This window comes from Nanorana parkeri, unplaced genomic scaffold, assembly GCF_000935625.1.
Source record: "Nanorana parkeri isolate BGI_ZX_2015 unplaced genomic scaffold, ASM93562v1 scaffold2250, whole genome shotgun sequence".
NCBI lineage: Eukaryota > Metazoa > Chordata > Amphibia > Anura > Dicroglossidae > Nanorana > Nanorana parkeri.
The window spans coordinates 127,896-148,566 of record NW_017308518.1 but is presented as its reverse complement, the minus strand read 5'-3'; the positions used below and the strand labels follow the sequence as shown (position 1 = coordinate 148,566).

At 41.5% G+C, this 20,671-nt stretch overlaps 1 protein-coding gene across 1 annotated transcript in view; it reads right to left on the bottom strand.

Moving 5' to 3' along the window:
- Window positions 1–20,671, bottom strand: part of LOC108801209 (Niemann-Pick C1-like protein 1) — a 44,277-nt gene that overhangs the window by 15,167 nt on the left and 8,439 nt on the right. The window contains exons 4-13 of the mRNA XM_018573141.1: window positions 13,238–14,566; window positions 9,665–9,879; window positions 8,939–9,039; window positions 7,752–7,924; window positions 7,403–7,531; window positions 6,015–6,197; window positions 4,165–4,279; window positions 2,783–2,910; window positions 2,504–2,641; window positions 1,584–1,673 (exon numbers count right to left, since the gene is read on the bottom strand). Coding sequence (XP_018428643.1) covers window positions 1,584–1,673; window positions 2,504–2,641; window positions 2,783–2,910; window positions 4,165–4,279; window positions 6,015–6,197; window positions 7,403–7,531; window positions 7,752–7,924; window positions 8,939–9,039; window positions 9,665–9,879; window positions 13,238–14,566 — 2,601 coding nt within the window. The remainder of the gene's footprint in view (window positions 1–1,583; window positions 1,674–2,503; window positions 2,642–2,782; window positions 2,911–4,164; window positions 4,280–6,014; window positions 6,198–7,402; window positions 7,532–7,751; window positions 7,925–8,938; window positions 9,040–9,664; window positions 9,880–13,237; window positions 14,567–20,671) is intronic.

The window sequence follows — 20,671 nt, the reverse complement described above, 5'->3', positions numbered from 1 at the left end:
AAGTAAGAGGCACAGAAATTAAAGCCAAACTCCAGCGGACAATTTTGAAGCAGTCACAGCAACAGCTTTTCTTTCCTTTGGAAAAAAATAAACCATATGAATAAAAGCTGACTGTTATAAGCACCCCTGTCAATGAATGGTTCGTCTCAACCCCAGTAACTGTGACTTTTGATGGACATCTTTGGTCTGTTAGCGAAAATGGAGAAATAATGCCAGGATCAACAGGTAATAAAACTATGTTTAAGGGCGGGGGCAGACTGTTGTGCTATGGCTGGTGGCAGACCACGTTATAGCTGTATTTTTTTTATTTTGCCCATAGCTACGCCTTAAAGAAGAACTAGTCCCATCAATTTAATGTCTCCCAAATACATTACATTAAGTCCCTGTTCACCCCTAGGCGTTTTGACACTCAACGGTAAGCACAACAAAACCCTGAAGACAAGGAATCTTATTCATTTCTTTGGCCCCTGTCCACTGCTATGGCCCCTGTTTTCTGCTTGCGATACAACGCTCAGATGTGAACAGAGGCCATAGAAATGGATGGGATTCCTTGTCTTGAGTGTTTAGTCTGGCTTACCATTGAGCAGCAAGACGCCTAGGTGTGAATGGAACCTTAAAGGCCGTGGCACACTGCACGCGAAGCCGTGCAGAGCGAAGCAAAGCTATCCGGCACGGAGCTTTGCGTGCAGTGTGTGAGCTGACTGCAGTCAGATGATTGACTGCACCTTCAGCCAATCGGCTCGTCCGTAACAACCAGCCAGCTGTCGCATACCGACGCGCTGGTTTATTCGTGCGAGCCGATTGGCTGAAGTTGGAATTGTTGATCTCGGCACGCTCAGCTCCGCGAGCTCTCGCCAGCTGAGGTGCCCAGGAGAAAATGACATGACACACTGCTCGCAAAGGCAGCGCGCCACCGCTCCGCGCTGCTTCGCCTGCAGTGTGTCACGGCCTTAAGGCATACCAAATGTCACTTTCCTCAGTGTGCTTATTTCAGCTGTCAACCGAACTTTCAAGCCCTCACATGGCTGATGTCATAGCCGACCACATGTGCAGCACCATGGCAACTGCAATCCCAACACAGGCCAAGATGGGACCTTCCCTGGCTGTAAAGGATAGGCGGGTGTAGTTCTCTTCCTAATAAGTCCGGTTGATTTAATTTGTAACACTTATGGTCCTAAAGTAAAGTCTTTATCAAGGAACAAAAGGGGTGCAGAGGGGCTAAGCAAGTGTCAGCTCATTTACCAATCTGTACTAGACAGGTGACAGTTGGAATTTTATAGGTATTTATGGCCAATAAACCCCACCTGAAGTCAAGGCATGAATTGTTCTAGCCATACACGCTTAGATTTCTCTCTTTCAGATTTCTCTTGTGAATGAAGGAATCTCATCTGATGTCTATTGTATTCAGAAAGTGACTGAATCAGTTGTTTGGCCAACAATTTTCCACCCAACTCCTTTTTTAATCCAAGTTTGTCAAGCCGAGAGGTGCCTACAGAGTCATGTATGGTTCCTTTAAGCCTCCTAGTTCTAGTCTTATTTACATGAAGATGAAATGTCACATAAAGTAGAAATGTAATACGTACCAGAGGTACAGCCACCTCCTGGTTTAGACCCACACGAGAATGCATCATAAAGTAAGTCCCACAGCAGAACATAAAGATGAACACCACCATCTGAGGAGACAGGAGATATTAAAGAGACACCTTAGTCAAAAAGTCAAAAACAAAACTATTGCCTGCTGTTAAAATATGTTTTGTGTGCAGCCAATTGTTGATCCTATCACCTTCCCTAATTCTATGTAACTGCTTAGTGATTGCTACCAAAATTCCACCTGGCTCTCTAAAGTACACCAGTCCTATTTTTATTTGGGACCAGATTGAGTACAACTCAATAAATTCATGATGCTTGTGTAACTGATATCACTATGGTCCTCAGAAAAGCATTGGAAGCCAGGTGTAACCTGAATATTGAATGCAGAAACTTTTACAGGGGCGGGTGACACCAGCACCTTTCAGGTACATCACCAGAGTTGTTAGTTGTTCAGTGTAGGCCTGTTGACTGTTTTCCCTTTAGAAGAAGAATCCCATCTAGAAGCCTGCAGTTATTTTCTTAGCAATCTCACTTCTACTCCCTGACATGTATAGGTTCTGCCTAATCTTTGTGTTCTACTTAAATACATAAAGTTCCTAAAACTTGTGGGTGACCTAATGCAACCCCCAATAATATCACATAAAGTATTAGTTTGTGTCCATTACAAGGCAGCACCCCATGATATAGATAGACCCAAGTGCAGTTGAAAATATAACAGGAAGATTTGCAAATATATGTGGAAGTCACACTGCCTTGTCAAGGCTGCTCTGTGATGTATGGTTCCTAACTCTAGTCTATGAGAGCTTCCATGTTGGAGCATATAAAGTAGTGCATACATTAAGGGAAGTTATGCCTGGAGGTAGCCCATTCCTCCTTGTCGGTTGAGGTTGGACATGTGGGAAGATCTACTCACCACTATAACTCGGCTGACAGAGTTCAGTAAGATGGGACAATACACCTTCTTCATGAACCACACCAACCACCCCTCAGATTTCTTCTCTGGCTTCTCACCCTTGCTCTTGATACAGCAACAGATGTCAAACCTTGAGGCCTGAAGAACAAGAAAACATGGATCAGAATTGTTTTTTGTGCCGTGGTCAGACTACAGGGAAACAGAATAATGGTTTATAGAAAGAAGACCAGGAAGAAATATCCTCCTTTCCACCCCACGAATCCAGGAACCTGACTTTACCTCCTGTCGTTTCATGTCTAGAGACACCAGAGCTACAAACATGGAGATCTGAAGCAGGAAGTCAAACAGAATAGCAAGAGCAGCGTTCAGTGCAAATGTACGGACAGCAGGCATCTGTGTGAGCGCACCTAGGACCAGAACAGATACAAGTTAGACAAGTAGTGGTCAAATTGGAATGGAATTCAGGAGTCTGTCCAATCCAGGAGCCAGCAGGGGTTTTTTTAGGAGCCAGCTTCATTGACAAAAACTAGAGAAAACCTCAAAAGTTGTAATTTTTATGGAGTGTTGGCTACCTGTCTCCTGGGATTTGTCCAGTCCTGTATTAGACCTTGAAGTAATGCATGGTTTTATTGTAACTTACTTTATGTATGTTCAGTGATTGATGTGATCTAAAAAGCTTAATTAAAATATATCAACTTTAATATTCAACTTTTGTCGAGCCAGATGGTGCCACCAGGACCACACACAGCTCACATTTTGGCCAGTGCAGCAGGACCTGACCGTAATTCGAACAGAGTATGGCCAACTTAATGCACTGGTTCGTAGGATGCAGATTACTCATGATTACATGATTGTCTGTGCTATGGAAGAGCTACACAAAAATAATATGGACTGCATACTAGTGGCTAAGTGCCTCACAGCACTAAATTCCAAAAACAAACCCATAAAGTAGTGAATGTGACATTCACCTAACATTCTCTGCAGGTGCCCTGCAAGGAATCACTTAAAATTACATGAACCAGGAAGATTTTAATGCAATGAATGATTGGAGAATGTCCCTTCACTTCTTTATAAATATGCTCCATGTGTGTGCGCATTTTTTCCCCACAGCCCAAAATATAAATTAATTTACTCACATACTGTATATACTGTCCCCATTGTGTGTACGTGTACAGTATGTATGTATGACTGTGGTGGGGACTTTAGTGCTCTGCGCTTTGTGTTTAATGACCTACCATATAGTAGTACTGCACTTTCTATGTAAAATGTAATCCAGTTTTAACATTTCAGTCCATAACTCATCACACTCCAAATCGGTAAGCAATCCAAAAGCTGGAAGTGGGTGCTGTAGCGACTGGGGATGGCGCCACAAACAAATCAGTAATGGTCGAAGAAATCATCAGCACTCCTGGGTTCCAAGAATGTCGGACCTTGTTTATTGACATCCATTAAGGTACCACAATGTATGGCAAATTTTCGGAACGCACAATGGTTCCTTCTTGAGGCAAAACAAAGTAACAAAGAAACATTGCCATATGTTGTGAGTCCTGATTTGATGTAAAAAAAAAAAAGGTCTGACATTCTTGGAATCCAGGAGTCCTGTTGGTTTCTTCATTCATTCCAGTTTTAACATTGTCTCCTGTGGTAGTTAAATGTATTACCTAGGAAAAAACACAAGGACTCCGAGAGGCTGCAGAGTAACATGCTAGGGGCCACATAACCAAGGACCCTCCCGATATGCTCCTCCCGTCGTTCTCCCTCCCTTCTTCCATTACGCTGAAAGGGAAAAACAGGAAGATATTAAAATGACCAGAACCACTGCTGTAAAGTTTAGTGCATTCATTTCTACACCAACATTTCACTTAGCTAACCCGTCATTCAAAAGACGTCTTAATATTAATATAATATATATATATTGTGACATAAGCAAAGGGAAAGTCATTGAGGGGCGATATATTTCCCCTCGCTTTCTATCCTATGTACAAGACTAACGGAACCCAGACCAGGTTTTCAGGCTGACTTTGGGTCTGAATAATCCAGCTCGGGTTTTGTGTCCCTCACCTGGATGGTTAATTGCTTGTTAATTGATTATCCAGGTGAGATAAAAAGGGAAGGCTGAAGCATGATGTTGCTCTGGCCTGGGACTCAGAGAGCATTCTGAAGGTGCCCATACACCTTACAATTATCTGCAGATTTTCTGTGGTCAGATGGAAAAAGTGCAACAGATTGGCCCAGGTGGAGATTACTCCATCCACACAGTTAAGTGTAGATGGAGGAATCTGTTGCACCTTTTCCATCTGACCACAGAAAATCTGCAGATAATTGTAAGGGGTATGGCCAGCTTTAGAGAGCTACAAGTTGGATGGTTGTGATTAGAAGGTTGCTGAAAGTCCTTTTGTTTTGTGAGGTGGCTAAGCAGCTCACCACTTGGTAGAGAGGAAACCTGTCTGTTTAGTCAGAGCCTGAAAGGCAAGGATTTATTTTCTGTTTTATTTTGTTTTATTGCAACCTTTTAAATAAAAAAACTGACTGCAAGTCAGATAAACTAAGGACTTTGCTGCCTGGACTGCCTTTTTCCCAGGGAAGGTGATCTCCCATTTGAGCTATACCCCACAATATATATAACACACATACAATTTTCAGTTATCTTTTAGAGATAAATATTGTAGAGAGCAATATTTCTCAATGCACAGCTGAGTTTCCAGTTCAGTCACCATTTCTGTCAAGTTTTTTTTCTCTCTGTGAATCCATTGGGGAAATTATTTTCTCACTTCCTGCCCCTGTGACACCAGATTAAGAAATGGTGCAGGCATCAACGGGAAAGAAAGACTGGACATTGTCAGAAGTTCTAACCTCTCCCCACTCTCCTAAAAATGTGCATTTGTTTTTGTCTCTATACCCTTTATAGACATTTTAAATTACTTCCCATCCCCAAATAGATATACAGGTGAAACTCGAATAATTAGAATATCGTGCAAAAGTAATTGCAGTAAGTGCTGCAAAAGGGGCCCAAACCAAGTACTGAGTACATATGCATGCTTGTACTTTTCAGAGGTCCGATATTGTTCTATGTACAATCCTTGTTTTACTGATTGCATGTAATAATCTACTTTTTTGAGGTTGTGGATTTGGGGTTCTTGGGGTTTTCATGAGCTGTAAGCCATAATCATCACAATTATGACAAATCATGGCTTGAATTATCTTGCTTTGCATGTAATGAGTCTATCTCATATATTAGTTTCACCTTTTAAGTTGCGTTAGTGAAATAAATTAACTTTGCACAATATTCTAATTATTCGAGTTTCACCTGTAAATCAGGGGTATGTTCCTGACACTCAGCTGAACCAAGGAAGCCACTTGACAAATTGTCTTCAACACCGCAGAACAGGTCTAGCTGGATGTAACTAAATACTAATAGTGTTACTAGAACTAGGATGATAAAAACGTGGAAGTAACCAGTCATATTCTAGTTGCCATTTTCACCATAGTTGGTTTAGAAGCATTTTTGTACCTGTAGCTCCAGAACAAAAATGAAGATATTGTCTGCTCCAATTGCCAGAACCAGGAAGGGCACAACCTCAACAATGATGAGCGTGGATGGTACACCGAGGTAGCAATAAAAACCCATTGATGCCAATACGGCTCCGAGGACAACCAGAATTCCACCAAGGCCCAGGGTCACCTTAGAGTCCACCTATTGGAAGAGGAAAAAAACATTTAGAACTAAGAAACATTCATAATCTAAATGGTTTAAGCAAAATGGTTGACGCAGCCTTTTCTATTAGTTATAGGAGGCTGGTTGGTGTTATCAAACTGCTCTTTTTTTCTTGTATTTTTGAGCAAAAAAGGCAGTGCAAAAATGTAAAATCCCCGTCTACATCTTGCTATGTTTTGAACAAGTGAAGGGTCTTTCTCAAGCTGGGTATGCACTCAAGCTTAGGGAACTCCTAGCTTGACAAGGAACCTTCACTGGTTTGAAACATAGCAAGATGTAGACAGAAACTTTACATTTTTGAACTGCATTTTTTGCAAAAAAATAAAAGAGCTGAAAATGTACTACATTTGAAGTCCTCAGGGTGGAACACTTGTGTGGAAGTCTAGTTGATCTCCATGGATTGTGGTGGTTGCATTGAGTGCATTCATAATATATGTGATTTGGAAGCAGGGCCGCGTCAGGGTGGTACCCCAGATACTCATGTAATGGGCCCGGGCAGCCTTAGGGGCCCGGGCACCTTACATGTGTATCGGCCGATGGCCATACAAGTGCATGGCGGGAGGTGGAGGTGGCCAGGCCCCCGCAGCACCGGAGGAAGCCGTGGCCCGTATACTTTATATCCTCACCTGAGGTGCTCTGTACGGGCCTCCGGTGTCCCCAGGGGGGTCTCCACTGCACATTAGGTTTTTAAAGATTCTAATCCTAAAGAGCTAATCGCGGCGGCCATCTTTAAACCTGGCAAGTGCCCACATTGTACACTGTATGTAGTATTGCTGGGATTTGTAGTCCTCTATAGCCGGTGCCATTCTGCATTGATGGCTGTATAATTTTACATTTCACTGTATTGCAGAACATAAGGCTGTCCTGTTTGGAAGCACAAAAGGTGTGATTGTGGAGCTTGCAGGGAGCGTGGCAGTAGAGAATGTGGGGTATGTATTTGTTGCAAGGAATTAAATTATCACAAGAGCTGTGATTGAAGGATGTTGGATTTGCAGGTAGTGTGACTGTTGTCCTGTACATGCAATATAGTTGTTGCCAGTAGAATATTTGAAACACCGAGTTTGCAGTGACTTATGTTTCAGTAGATGAAGAGTGCTTGCCACAGGCCAATAGTTTAAAGCAAACCAAAAATATTCAGCTGTAGTAAATACAATGATATTATTTCCATTAGACTCTTTCCTCACCAGCACTCTCCGGCAGCTACTGTACTCCCCCAAGGCCAGTGATATATATATGAAGATCACCAGATAGCTGATGGCAAATATGGGAATATCTTCAGTGGTGGTTCGACTGATCTCATCCTCCAGAGATCGCTGTTGAAAGATAAAACAGGGGGCTCAGAATATTGCATTTCCATAGAACAGGGCAGGTAGAAATTGAAAAGACAGAAAAATTTGAGCAAACACAGTAAGATCCAGACCAAACGGAGGAATAGGAAGCAAATGACAAAGTAGAGGTGGTCGGGATCTGGAGAAGATGCACACAAAATATACAAATAGGACATAAAGAAGGTCACGTTATGGCACCACTCACCTCTGCCATATAGGCAAAAGTAAAGTTACTCTTGGGGTCATTCTTATACTCTTTCAAGATTTTCAGGAACTCCTCCTCCCAAAGCATCGCATAGTCAAACCGGGGGTCGGATCGGTCGAAATTGTTCAGTGAGATGGTCAGAATCAGAGCTTCTGACTCAGAGTATTTACTGTCTGCAGGACACACAGAGACAGGGAAATATTGTTAGGAAAAGAGAATTATGGTTTAAAAAAGGGACATCCTATGATGTATTGACCTAGGTGTTTTCCTGATGTCCTCTCTGGAACTGTGAGAATTATGTACATACTGAAGGGAATTTATCAAAACCGGAGCAGAGAAAATCTGAAACAGCTGTGCATGGCAACCAATCAGCCTCTCTCTTTCATTTTCAAATATTAACTGAACAAACTGAAGCAAGAAGCTGATTGGCTGCCATTGGCTGGCTTTTTTTGCTGCCTGCTGCACTGTTAAGGTGCCCATACACTGTGCGATTATCGCACAAATAATTGCGGGAAATCCCGCGATCGTACGATAATCGCAAAGTGTATGGAAGGCGTGCAACCGTTTTTACTGTACGGTAGCACGTCTTTTGTCTAAGGAGCATGTTCGAAAACCAGCCGAAAATCTTACGATTTTCGGCTGGTTTGTGGCATGCTCCGGAGACAAATGGCGAACGGGCCGGTGTGCGCACGCGCACACTGCCCGTTCAGCATTGCGGTCATCGGAAGCCCGCCACTCAGCGGGGCGGGCTTGCGATGATCGCAAGTACGATCTGCCTGTCCAAGATGGGCAGATCGTACAGAAAGGCAGCAAAGGACACATCCAACAATATAGAAGTTCTAACCGTTGCCCATAATGCCCATTTTTTTTTAAAAATGACTACAAGGTGTTTTTTTTTAAATATCTTATAGATAAATATCTTATAGATAAATATCTTATAGATATCTTATAAATCTCTTTGTATTTATATAGTGTCCAAACTATTACAGGGTTATTCACAAAAGGGTGAAGAGTTTGGAGAAGGCAGGAGAAGTGAACAATCTAGGACAACAAAGCTGAACTGGAAACATTCTCCTATTCACCTCACTTTCCAGTTCAGCTATGAAATCCTTTAGGTTTGACAGGTCTTCATAATGTTAATATATAAGTGTATTGTGAAATGCTGGTACATAAAGAGAGGTTGTTACCATCATAGCCACCCACAGCCAGGAATGGGAAGACAGGAGCACCATAATCCGCCATACAACTCAGCTCTAAATCCGTAACATCCTTAAAAGACAGCGGGGAGCTGGAAAGAAAATTCAAGGGAAAAGGAAAGCTGAAATCAGACTGGGCTTTGTACTGATCTCTAACCCCGACACCCTCATTCAATATTTCTGGCCTGTTAGGAGCCATGGAGCACAATGCCTTCACCCCTGCCCCAAATAAGCCTATAGGGAGTCTACAGATATATACAAAGATTTTTAACACTCTACTACTAACACCTATCTGCTTTTTTCAAAAGGTGAGTGTCCATGTTCTAATGATGCCAGAAGATTACAACAATAAATCGTTAGCACCAGTTTTATATGAATATACCAGAAAACCATCTACGATTAGATGTATTTACATTGCACTGAGGTTCACACTTGATTCTGATTCTATTGTATATTGGGTTCTTTAAATCTTATGTGGCAGCTGAGTTCCACTCCACTTGCAGTGAACAAGCTCAGCATGAATGCAACAAGGGAGCAAGTAAAGCACCAATATATGTGGATCCATTACAATGTCTGTATTTGTACAGAAAATAAAGTCTGTATATGCTTGGGTTATGTTAAGGCATCAATACATCCAATCCAGATTAGGGAGAATTTTGTGCATAGTGTTGATCTGGCTATTTTTATGTGGCACTCATTATGTGTACCCCAACTCACTTGACGCAGTACATGAAGTGGTCCCTCCACCCCACTTTTTTCGTTTCTCCAGATATTGTCTGTGTCACTTCCATGTTAAACCGAGTCTTGTTGTTCTGAAAGTATTGCCCCAGACTGTTCACAAAGCAGTCCGTGTCTGAAGGGTTGGAGGGGTTTAAGGGTGCAAAGCAAACATCTTTCAGTTTCACAGTCTTCTGATGCTTTTCTGACCACACCTGCAAGGGAAAAAAGACAGGAAACCATTATCTACCATAGTGGAAGAATGATTACACTTGGCCAGTAAGACACTTACTGAGTACCCAAAATACCTCTTATTGACAGTTTTGGTTTAAAAATGTTTGCATACAAATCGTATTCACATACTTATGCAGAACTACAGTGAAGAATATTCTGTGGCCGACACAAAATATTAGGTGGGGTGGTCCATTTTATTAAACATACAAATAACACACATGCTACACATACAGTATATGACATAAGTAAAATACAAATTCCAGTTTACTACCATTTTAAAGATGGAGCCTTGGCTAAGAAAAGATTGCAAGTACTTATATTTATCAATTTGCTATAGCTATATGATATAGTAATGCAATGGAGCTTTCTAACTGTTCAGTTGGGTAGAAGAGGATTTGTCTAACCTATAAATGGCATCTGGTCAGTTGGAACTGATCAACAGAGACCCTACATGTAGAACAGGTCATCATAGGACCTACATGTAGAACTGGTTATCAAGAGTCTCTACGGGTAGAATAGGTCTTTACAAACACTGCATTTAGAACAGGTCATCATAGATGCTACATGTAGAACTGGTCATCAAGAGACTCTACATGTAGACCAGGTCTTTACAGACACTGCATGTAGAACAGGTCTTTATGAACCCTACATGTAGAACAGGACTTCATAGACTCTTTATGTAGAACAGGTCATCATAAACCCTACATGTAGAACAGAGCTTTATAGAGCCTTTATATAGAACAGGTCATCATAGACCCAGCATTATGACTCACTCAAGCAGGTGCAACACACTCCTAATCATCCCAAAGTTTGACCCTCAACACAAAACACAAGAGCTTAATTTTGCCCCTGATTAGCTTGTGGACTGTGTATGAACAGCTCTGTCTTAAACTATTACAATAAGCATAATTCTAGATGAAATCTGGGTGCTGCCATTTTGATTAACCCCCTCCAGTTGCCAATGAGATTATAATCTTCTTCCTTAAAACTGAATTTCAGACAAACAGCTAAATATGTCTTCAGAATGCATATGGGAACTTTTTCACCAGGCACAAGATTTGTAATCCTGTGTAACCTGTAGCTCAATCCAGACATCCCTTCCCTTATAACACAGCCAGATGCTGCCTTGACCTCAACTTCAGCAGTAGCACAGACTGGTCAAGGATCTTCAGATCTCAGTTTACTAATTTGACAATGAAGGAGCAGCAGTACAGTGAAGAGGCCATCTTTCTGCTCACTCTTTTCTCTCATTCTATCAGCATGCTGCTTATGCTACTGCCCAGGGGTTACAGGGACTGATATTGAGATCAATTGGGGTAATTAAGGTAGTTGCATGTAAACATTAAATCACGTATATTTTAATGCAGACAAACATCTATTTTTTTTTTTTCCATATCTGCCTGAATATTGTTGTTACTACTGTCAATAGCCATGTAATAATGTAGCGTATCTACTGAACTAAATGGCATTCTTGCATGATACATGCAGCCTATTATTTCAAGGACTGACTGAATTTATGTCAAGCGAGTCCCTCAATTAAATGTATAGCATTATATGGAGCTTTTAAGCTACTAATGTGCACTTTGCACAGGTGACTCACACTGTGATATGTTTTCAACTACATTTAGTCACTTCTGCTTATTGATCTGCATTACTGGGGAGCCAGTCCAATGTATATTTATTCACTGTTATTGCACAGCAAGGAGCTACTGTTTATTCACTGCAACCAAACAATACAGTTAGCTACTGAGCGAAACTATTGAGCAATGCGTGTACACAGATAGTAGCGCTATCACTAGTCATAGTCATTTCATTATAGTAAACATGAATGAATCTCACTATTGTCTAAATTCTAGTGCAGTGACTATGAGATGAGTAAATAGAGCTGAACTGCTAACATACATCCCCTAGTTCTGAGTCCTGCCTCACATAATTTTCTTATTTCGTCTTTGTCCCAGTTATTTCATGGGGAGGCCAATCTCTTTTTGTTTGAACTTTGTTCCCAAGATTTACATAATTCTTATCATCAGATCACCTGCAGTTTTTTTTCCTACATTGCCAACATCCTACCCCACAAGTGCTTGATGGCTGCCAGACCATCATTTGTTTTAACAGATAACATGGTATGAGATGCAGAAGGGACACCAGTAGTGTTTTGTCATAGCACCATATAGTGTTCGTGACTTTACAGTTCTCTATTGTCAGTTTAAAAATGCTTTTCGTTTTTCTTTTGCAATTTAAGTTTTTTTAAGGTCACTAAAGAACATAAATAAGGAATTTACTTTACCATATATGTTAACAGGCAACACTCCTAGCCTTTCAGGACTGTGACATTTTCAGATCTGCTATAACTCTCCCAAACCCCTGATGCTTCATCTTAACAAACCATGTGTGGTAAACTGTATGCCCCAAAAGTGGAGTTGTTAAAAATTTGAATGGAGCAGAAAGGGGATATGAAAATTCTGTCGTCAAGGTGCAAAAAGCCTAGCTGCATTACTAAACAAATTACCCCAAACCTTGAATTATCACCGTTGTGCTTAATTTTCTTTTTCTTAGTATTTTTGCTAGGAAGTGTCCCACAAAACTCCTAAGTTGCCACACTCATGTGTTGCTCTTAAGTGCCTGCAGAAAGACTGTAAGTACTAAGAACGAAGAAAGAATTTGTTACTCATATTGCTAGGTCATCAAAGCTGATCTAGGGCAGCACAGTGGCGTAGTGGTTAGCTTCTGCCTTGCATCACTGGGGGTCCCCAGTTAAAATCCCAGCCAGGTCACTATCTGCAAGGAGTTTGCATGTCCTTCCTGTGCTTGTGTGGGTTTCCTCCGGGTACTCCGGTTTCACCCCACACTCCAAAGACATGCTGGTAGGTTAATTGGCTCCTCTCTAAGTTGGCCCTCTATGTATGCATGTGAGATAGGGACCTTAGATTGTAAATTCCCTGAGAGTAGGGACTGATGTGAATGTGCAACTATGTAAAGTGCTGCATAAATTGTCATCGCTATATAAACATCTGTAATAAATAAATCTATTTGTGAGAGATTCTGCCATTCGCTGGTTCATAGTCACCATAGAAGAGGCTGAAGGCACCTCAGTAATGTTCAATGTAGTGTAGTCTAGTCAATAAACAAAAGTGTTAAAAGATAAAACAATCAAAATATTTTCTGTAATACTTCAAGAATTTGGTCACCTTAAGAGAGATTCCAAAAATGTAAAAGGTTATTGATTACTAAACAAATCCATGTGAAGCACAAAAGCGGCATTAACTATATATTATAACTAAATGTTATAGTAGGCTTAGAGGGATTATCAATCACAACACGTTGCACTGACTTACTTACCGAAATGTTCTGCAGCTTGGTCTGAAGGTCCATCATCTCAAGAATAGTATCTGGAGAAAGGATTCTGCTGAAGTTCAGGGTGCCAAAAAAGAGAGAGTCATAGATGTATGAAGACCGATCGTTGACTGTGATAATCAGCTGGTTAGTTCTAAAGAATGGTCCAAAATGTGCATCATGAAAGTCTTTCTCTTGTCTTGCCCTGCTGTTTGGAGAAGACCACAGTTCCACTGGATTGGTAGTCAGCTTGATCAGGGCCATACCTGCTGAGAGTACCACAACCAGAACTAATGAGACACAGATGACAGTCTTAGGGTAAGAAGCTATGCGGGTGCCCCACCACTGGAAGGCTTTCTCCATGGAGCGGTTAGTCTTTAAGCTTATCTTTTCTGAGCAGTTTAGATCAGAATATTTGATATGTGGTATTTCTTTCCTTTTCTTTTTTCCACAGCTATTAACAGCACATGTCATAATCAGGAACATGATGAAAAAAAAGATTAAGATTCCACAAAGGGCACTGCTTATTACTAAGTACCCATCAACAGACCCTATCTTAAATGGGTCAGGCAGAGGTTTAGGTCCAGCGATGCTAGGACATGACTCTTTGCAGTCCTGGCAAGTGCAAGCATTATCTGGATCATTTCCCGGGCCTTCATTGCAGCTCCATACTTTGCTATTATGGGGTTCCACGCCACCACCAACCACAGTGTCATTTTCCGTAAAAATGAAATCAATTGCTAAAGGTGCCAGTCCATTGCTGTTATCCCCTTGGAAGTCAAACCACCGCTGAGCTGAGCAAAATTCTGCTCCATATTTCCCACACATGGTAGAAATGGCAAAACCCCCTGTGGAGGGCAATCGTACATTCCTACAGGAGTCAAATGATTTTTCTGCAAATTCTCGCTTGTAGTAGCATTCGTGGGCCAACACACCTTTCTCAGGCTTCCCATCTACAATGACATCAACTGTTCGTGTGACATTGATGAATAAACTTTGATTTGGGCCACAAATGTTCTGACAATGGATATTGGCAAAGTTTTGGGCACAAGATGGACATCGATTTAGAATGACCTGAGATAATGCAAAGCTCTTCTTGATACTCTCCAGCTGCGGGATAGAGCAGCAGGCATAAGTATTGTCATCTCCATTGTAAAGCATCGGACAGACCTCCTGGAAATATAGTAGATGAGTTCCATTGAGCTTCCTGGCTGGAGTGTTGGATAAACAAGGCATGATAGGTGGGATCAGGCTGTTGGTAATTTCAGGATTTCTGCCGCATTCGTTGTACAGGCTACAAAACCCCTCCTGCTTTATTGTGGTGTACCCTACAACCTGCAGAACCAAAATATACACAAATATGAGCTGGCTTAGTAAACTGTGCAAGCACTGTGACATGTGAACAGCGGTAGAGCAGCGTGAACTTGTGATTACAGATTGAAATTACGAGAGAGAAGACTGTCTTAATTAAAGAAAATAATGATAATTGATAGAAAATACATTTCAAGTATATCTAAAGGTAAAACTTTTTTCATTTTAAATAGTGTAGGGAAGGATTAAAACCACTGTTGGGTTTTTTTTCGCCATTTGTGTCCCATTAGGGAGTTTTTCCTTCACGTTCTGTCCTGTAGGCTCTTCATCAAGTGAGAAGATATCTTTGCAATGTGAAGGAAATCCCATCTTAAAAAGATGTGATGAGAACCAGTGTCCCCCGTTAGAAAATTTCCCTTCTATTCCTGTTGGTGGTTGTTCAAAATTTGGACGCCCATCACTTTAATTCCTGGTAACATTAGTGATCAGGACAATTAGGGAGTGAATCTCCTTTAAGGGGACAAAAATGGCAAAAAAAAAAAAACCCCGGCCAGTGATTGTAACCCCTCACCATTCTATCCGAATCTAAAAAAAGTTTTGTCTTTAAGCTATAAATCTACATGTATACGTTCTCAACATGTTTGCTGGATTCTCGTTTCATCTTCCCATTAACAGACACTGTATGGAATATAGACTGTACGCACCACTCTGCCACAAACTGATATTTTGCAGACTATGTTGTGTTACAAAAAAAGTACATCAAGTTGTGCTTAGGACAGTATATGCTACTAACTAGTCAACAAAAGCCAAAATATGAGGCATAACCGAGCAAACCACACTCACTGGTCAGTCCAAAGCAGGCAGAGGTAAATGGAGTAATCATTTAATGCTCTCACCAATCCATCTCACTCTCCTGGTCTGACGTGGGTGCCATGAACTTTAGTAAACAGGAAAATGTAGATACATGTAACCCAAGAAAGAATAAGTCCTGATCATATACCTAATGCTGCAATTATAAAAATCTTTAGCCTTCTTGAGAAAGTATTCCATAAAATACAGCCAAGATATAAACTCCCAAACCTGCGGTGGTTTCATGTGCAGCAGCAAATATGCTAAGATGGTTTTGGACTTATTCTTTCCTGGATTACATATTTAACTAAAGAAATTGAATATATTTTCCAGACTCTTAAAATAAGTGTATTATTCTGAAGACTGGGAATGGAAGTACCTATACATGAAGACATCTCATCTGAGTCTCCAAGCATTTGACGATTCTCAGATGAGACTTTTGGCCCACCACAGAAGAACTGTACTGTACATGTCAGCCTGACTCTCTGAAGTGGCAACTTATATGAGCACTGTAAGAAAAGATCTATAGAAACCAGCAAAATCTTCTAACCTACACAATGAAGGATCTGACAGGTGGAAATGATCTACTGTATTTATTGTCAAGTAGTTTCACACCAAATGGGTGGCATCAGAATTGTCAAAATTTAGATCAATGTGGGCTACCAGAGTTCCATGATTTCAAGAATGATTTAGATTTTGTGAAGCTCAGCCAGACCAGATCAGAGATTACTAACCTGAAGAGGGAACAGTGCTCCCAGGACCACCACGGTGATAAGCCTTGTAAGCATCTTCTACCCCTCCAAAGAAGTTGCAGGGTCTGGGTGGCAGGAAGGCTGGTGATATGTGTGCCAGGAGCTGAGATGTTTTACTCAACAGGCAGGACTCACAAAGTAGTATTGATTTGTCTTTTTTCTAGGTCTGCACAGGAGCCAATTGGGAGTCATAGACGTGATAAATCCTGCTTTTTATTAACCAGAAGAGGAGGAGGGTGGTAGGGGGCAGTCCGGACTGCAGCATTCTCAGAGTGAAACTAAACAATCTATACTGAGCTCATCCCAACATCACTGAAAAGAGTGTGCCTTGGAGGAACTGGAACTACAACCGCAAATGGTGAATTCTAAATAATATATATTCAAAGGTAAATTCTATCTAATGACAGCTTTCATTTTCATGTAAAATTTGGAGCACCTAAAATCAGTAAGTACAACCAAAGTTAACTGCTATAAGTGCAATGAGAAGACAGCTCCACAAAACCAGGCACCCTTTTAGACCATGTGCCTCCACCTCTACCTGGGGTACCCATGCCATGGTGATTGGCAAAATTGCTTATCAGCTGAGCAAAGAAAACATTGCATAGTGGGAGAGTTATATTCCCTGGCTCAGACCAATTCAATTGTAGTACATTGAGGAAGACCTACAACACTTAGGTCAACGACAACATTGCACACGCACATGGCAATTAGAAGCAAAAGGAAAAAAAAAAGGTACTTTTTTAACAGAGAAACAATAGGATGATATTGTTATGTAGGAAATCTAGTACTTGGCTAATTTTCACTTTAATAAGGTTTGTGATTATGTTTCATTTATAGAAAATTTTTTTGACCAGAGAAAGTTCCTACATGTGCAAGTCCAGCCAAACTTTTTTTTAAATTCTAGACAGTGTGTGGAAGAATTTTCCTCACTTTGTGTGTGGTCATCCAGACAGGAGAGCCGGTACCTGAAGCCTCCGCTCCAGGAGGTCCTGTGAATCATTAAGTCCAATATACTGTATTTGATGTATGGACGCCCAGGGACCAGTGACCTAACAATAGCCATAGCAGCCCACAAGGCTGCTATGGGGCCTGGGGGTGGAAGGGGACCACATTAAAGATTGCAGAAGTTGCCATTGACTCTGTACCCGCTATGACATTTCCAATCAAGAAGAGCTGACATCAGATGTACAGGAGGAGGCCATGCAGCCAGCTCTTCTGCTTCCTGTCCTTGATTTAGATTTTAAGGGGTTGCCGTGGCATAAAAAGTTTGCTATGGGGCCCCATGATCTGTAGTTATGCCCCACGAGGGACAGTCCATCGCTGGAGCAGAGGAGGAGATGGGCTGGAGGGAGCACTCTAACAGTCAGCCAGCTCCAAGGATCAGGAGAGAATAACTTTGTTATATTAGCTCCCTAGATAAAAACAAGCACTTAACCCTGCCAGTGCAGGCGTAGCCTCACTGCAAGGGTTAAGAAAATGTTTACCCAGAGTTCTTCTTTATTACATTACAGGTATTTATGTAGTGCTGACAAATTACGCAGCGTTTTACATACAAACATTCACATCAGACTCTGCCCTCAAGAAGCTTATGATCTACGGTCCCTATTGCACACACATACAGGGCCCCCTTAGACAGGAGCCAATTAACCTTCCAGTATGTCTTTGGAGTGTGGGAGGTAACCGGAGTACCCAGAGGAAACCCACACAAGCACATGCAAAAAAGCATTCTATCATTCTGCCCTATGAGCTGCTTACACCACATTTGCTTTATTCATAGGGTACTTTGTGTTGAAGGAGGGAAGTTTATATTTAGTAGGGATGCAAGGATACCGTTTTTTCAGTATCTAGTACCGGTGCCCCAATTAGGAAGTCGGGAGGCGGATCATGACCCACCTTGAGGCTTCCTTATTGGCTAGGAAGCCGGCTTTACTTGTTTCTAGGCAGCGTGGCTTCCTGACCAGGAAGCCATGATGCGAGTCATAACATGCCCCCCGGTATCCTGATTGGTTACGAAGCCAGGCTGCCTACCAACAAATTAAGCTGGCTTCCTAGCCAACCAGGAAGCCGGGCGGCATGTCATGACCTGCCTCCCAGCTTCCTGATTGGCTAGGAAGCCAGTTTCACTTGTTCTCAGGCAGCCTGACCAATGAGGAAGCCGGGATGTGGGTCATTAAGTGCCGCTCGGCTTCCTGATTGGTTAGGAAACCAGGCTGCCTAACAACAAGTGAAGCCGGCTTCCTAGCCAATTCATGCTCCCTCGGCACTCCGTCAACATTGACAGTAAGAGGGAGGTCCCCCTTTGTTCACTGACTCACCGATTTTCTAATGCCTGTAAAGGGTTCTATTTATTAAGCAGTGAATGTGACTTTTAACAAACATTTTCTAGTGGAATACTCGCCCAAATACTCAGTATTGGCACCGATACTAGTATCAGTATAGGTGCATCCCTAATATTTAGGGAAGTGTAATTTATGACATTTAGTGTTCTTTGTGTTTTTTCCTTTTTCATGTATTTGATTATTTTCTTTGTGTAATTTTGCTTTTAACTTGTAATTGTCCTTTTTTTCACTGTCTCTTCTTTTTTTCTTTCTGTAAAAAAAAGGAAAAATATTAGACTAATGAGGAGACATTTTTTGGTACAAGAATAGGTCCAGGATAGTTGAAAGTAGATTCCAAAACCCTCAGAAACCATCTAAAGCCCGTTGCTCTATTAAAAAAAAAAACACTAAAAAAAAACACAACCTTCTGGCACATGGCATTTCTCTGCCATGTGCCAGAAGGTTGCAAGGTGTCAGCATTCTCTATGGACCTGAAGTCAAAAAGTGAAGATTTGCTATCTTAAAGGAAACATATAGCAATGGTCATGGTGCCTATGCAGTAAACTATCTACATATCGTCTTGGATTTCTCCTATACAAAGTGCACTCCCTGTGCCTAGGCACTCCTATGTCTTGTACGTCAAACCTGTATGTCTGTAGTGTGGAATAATCTAAGGCACCTTCTCCCCTAACAAGATGGCTGCCTCTACAAAGAGAGTGTGGTACAAGACATGTCAGTAATGAGCAAAAGATCAGCTGCAAGGAGACATAACTGGTAAGTTTTATTCTCTGCTCGCTTTTTTAGGCACAGTTTCCACCATTCAGGTCCTCTGTCAGACCACTTTATCAACTTGTGAGACATTATTGAATCCAGCTTATTGTGAAAGGCTGTCATTGTCACCAGTTATGGTTCTGCAGTGGTGTCCAACAGAGTTCAAAAAGTGCTGGTTCCTATCTCCATTGTAGAAAGTTCCTGAGTTGGAGGATTTCAGTAACCTGTGATCCAAACTGAATTCTTCTTCAGATGTCAATTTGCCATTTTATTAGGATCCCAATAAAAACCAAACATATACGGAGTCTTAGGTCCTGTCTCAGAGCTTGCATACTTCTAATCAGAGATGATTATGAAATATAGTTCTCTAGCAACCTATATAGGTCAGTTATGTAAATGTTATCATTTGAAGCCACCCACATGTCTATAATTACGGGGACCTTTGAACTCCTATCTTCATTTTTTCTATAGATTTTTCCAATCTGTTGCACATCTCAGAAATAGCGGAGGGGAGAAGAAATCAGAACATAATACGATTGCCAAGCATTTTTCTATTTAATAAAGCCAAGGCCAATGGGCAAAGTCCAACCAATCAAAATAAACATTTAAGTCATCTAACATTAACATCTGTTGAAATCTTTTGCCAATTAAAGAACCTTTATCATTACTGACCTCCGCACTCTTCGATACATTATCGACCAATGCACTCTGCGTTATAACTGACCTATGTCCCAATACTAAAAACCGATACCAGCACTTACATTTTTCAAATTGACTTGGGTGTCCTGGGTCTGGCTGGGGACCTTGCGGCAGCCTTCTGGGGAGCCACGCAATGCCTGCTTACAGTGCTTCTGCTACCCGCACATCTCCCCTTACTAAGACCCTCCCCACCCCTCCTGACAAGCTCTGCCCAATACATTAGGCCAGAACCCCAGAGTAGAGCAGCAGCACAGGGTATGATGCAAATGTATATACTATTATTCTGCATTGCTCTATGTTGTGCTGGGATTTGTAGTGCTCTATAGCTGGCGGTATTCTGCTTTTCTGTATAATGTATTGCTGCGGTTTGTAGTCCTCCATCGCTATAGGTGATTATTTGCACAGCCCTGGTGTTTGCTGAAATTGAAACGCTTTTGAGAGTTTTCCTCTTTCTCAAGTCTGAAGCAATACCTGAGGAAGAAAGAAAAACTCTAAGTATTAGGTTAGTACAATAAAAAGGCATCACCGCATACTGCAGCACTCTCGTATTTTGTAATCTTAGGGTGCCCACACACCTTACGATAATCGTACGATAATTGCGGGAAATCCTGCAATCGTTCGATTATCGTAAGGTGTGTGGAAGCCGTGCGACTCTACTACTGTAAGGTCGCACGACTTTAAACTTACGAACATGTTTGAAAACCCGCCGAGCATCGTACGATGTTGGGCGGGTGAGTAGC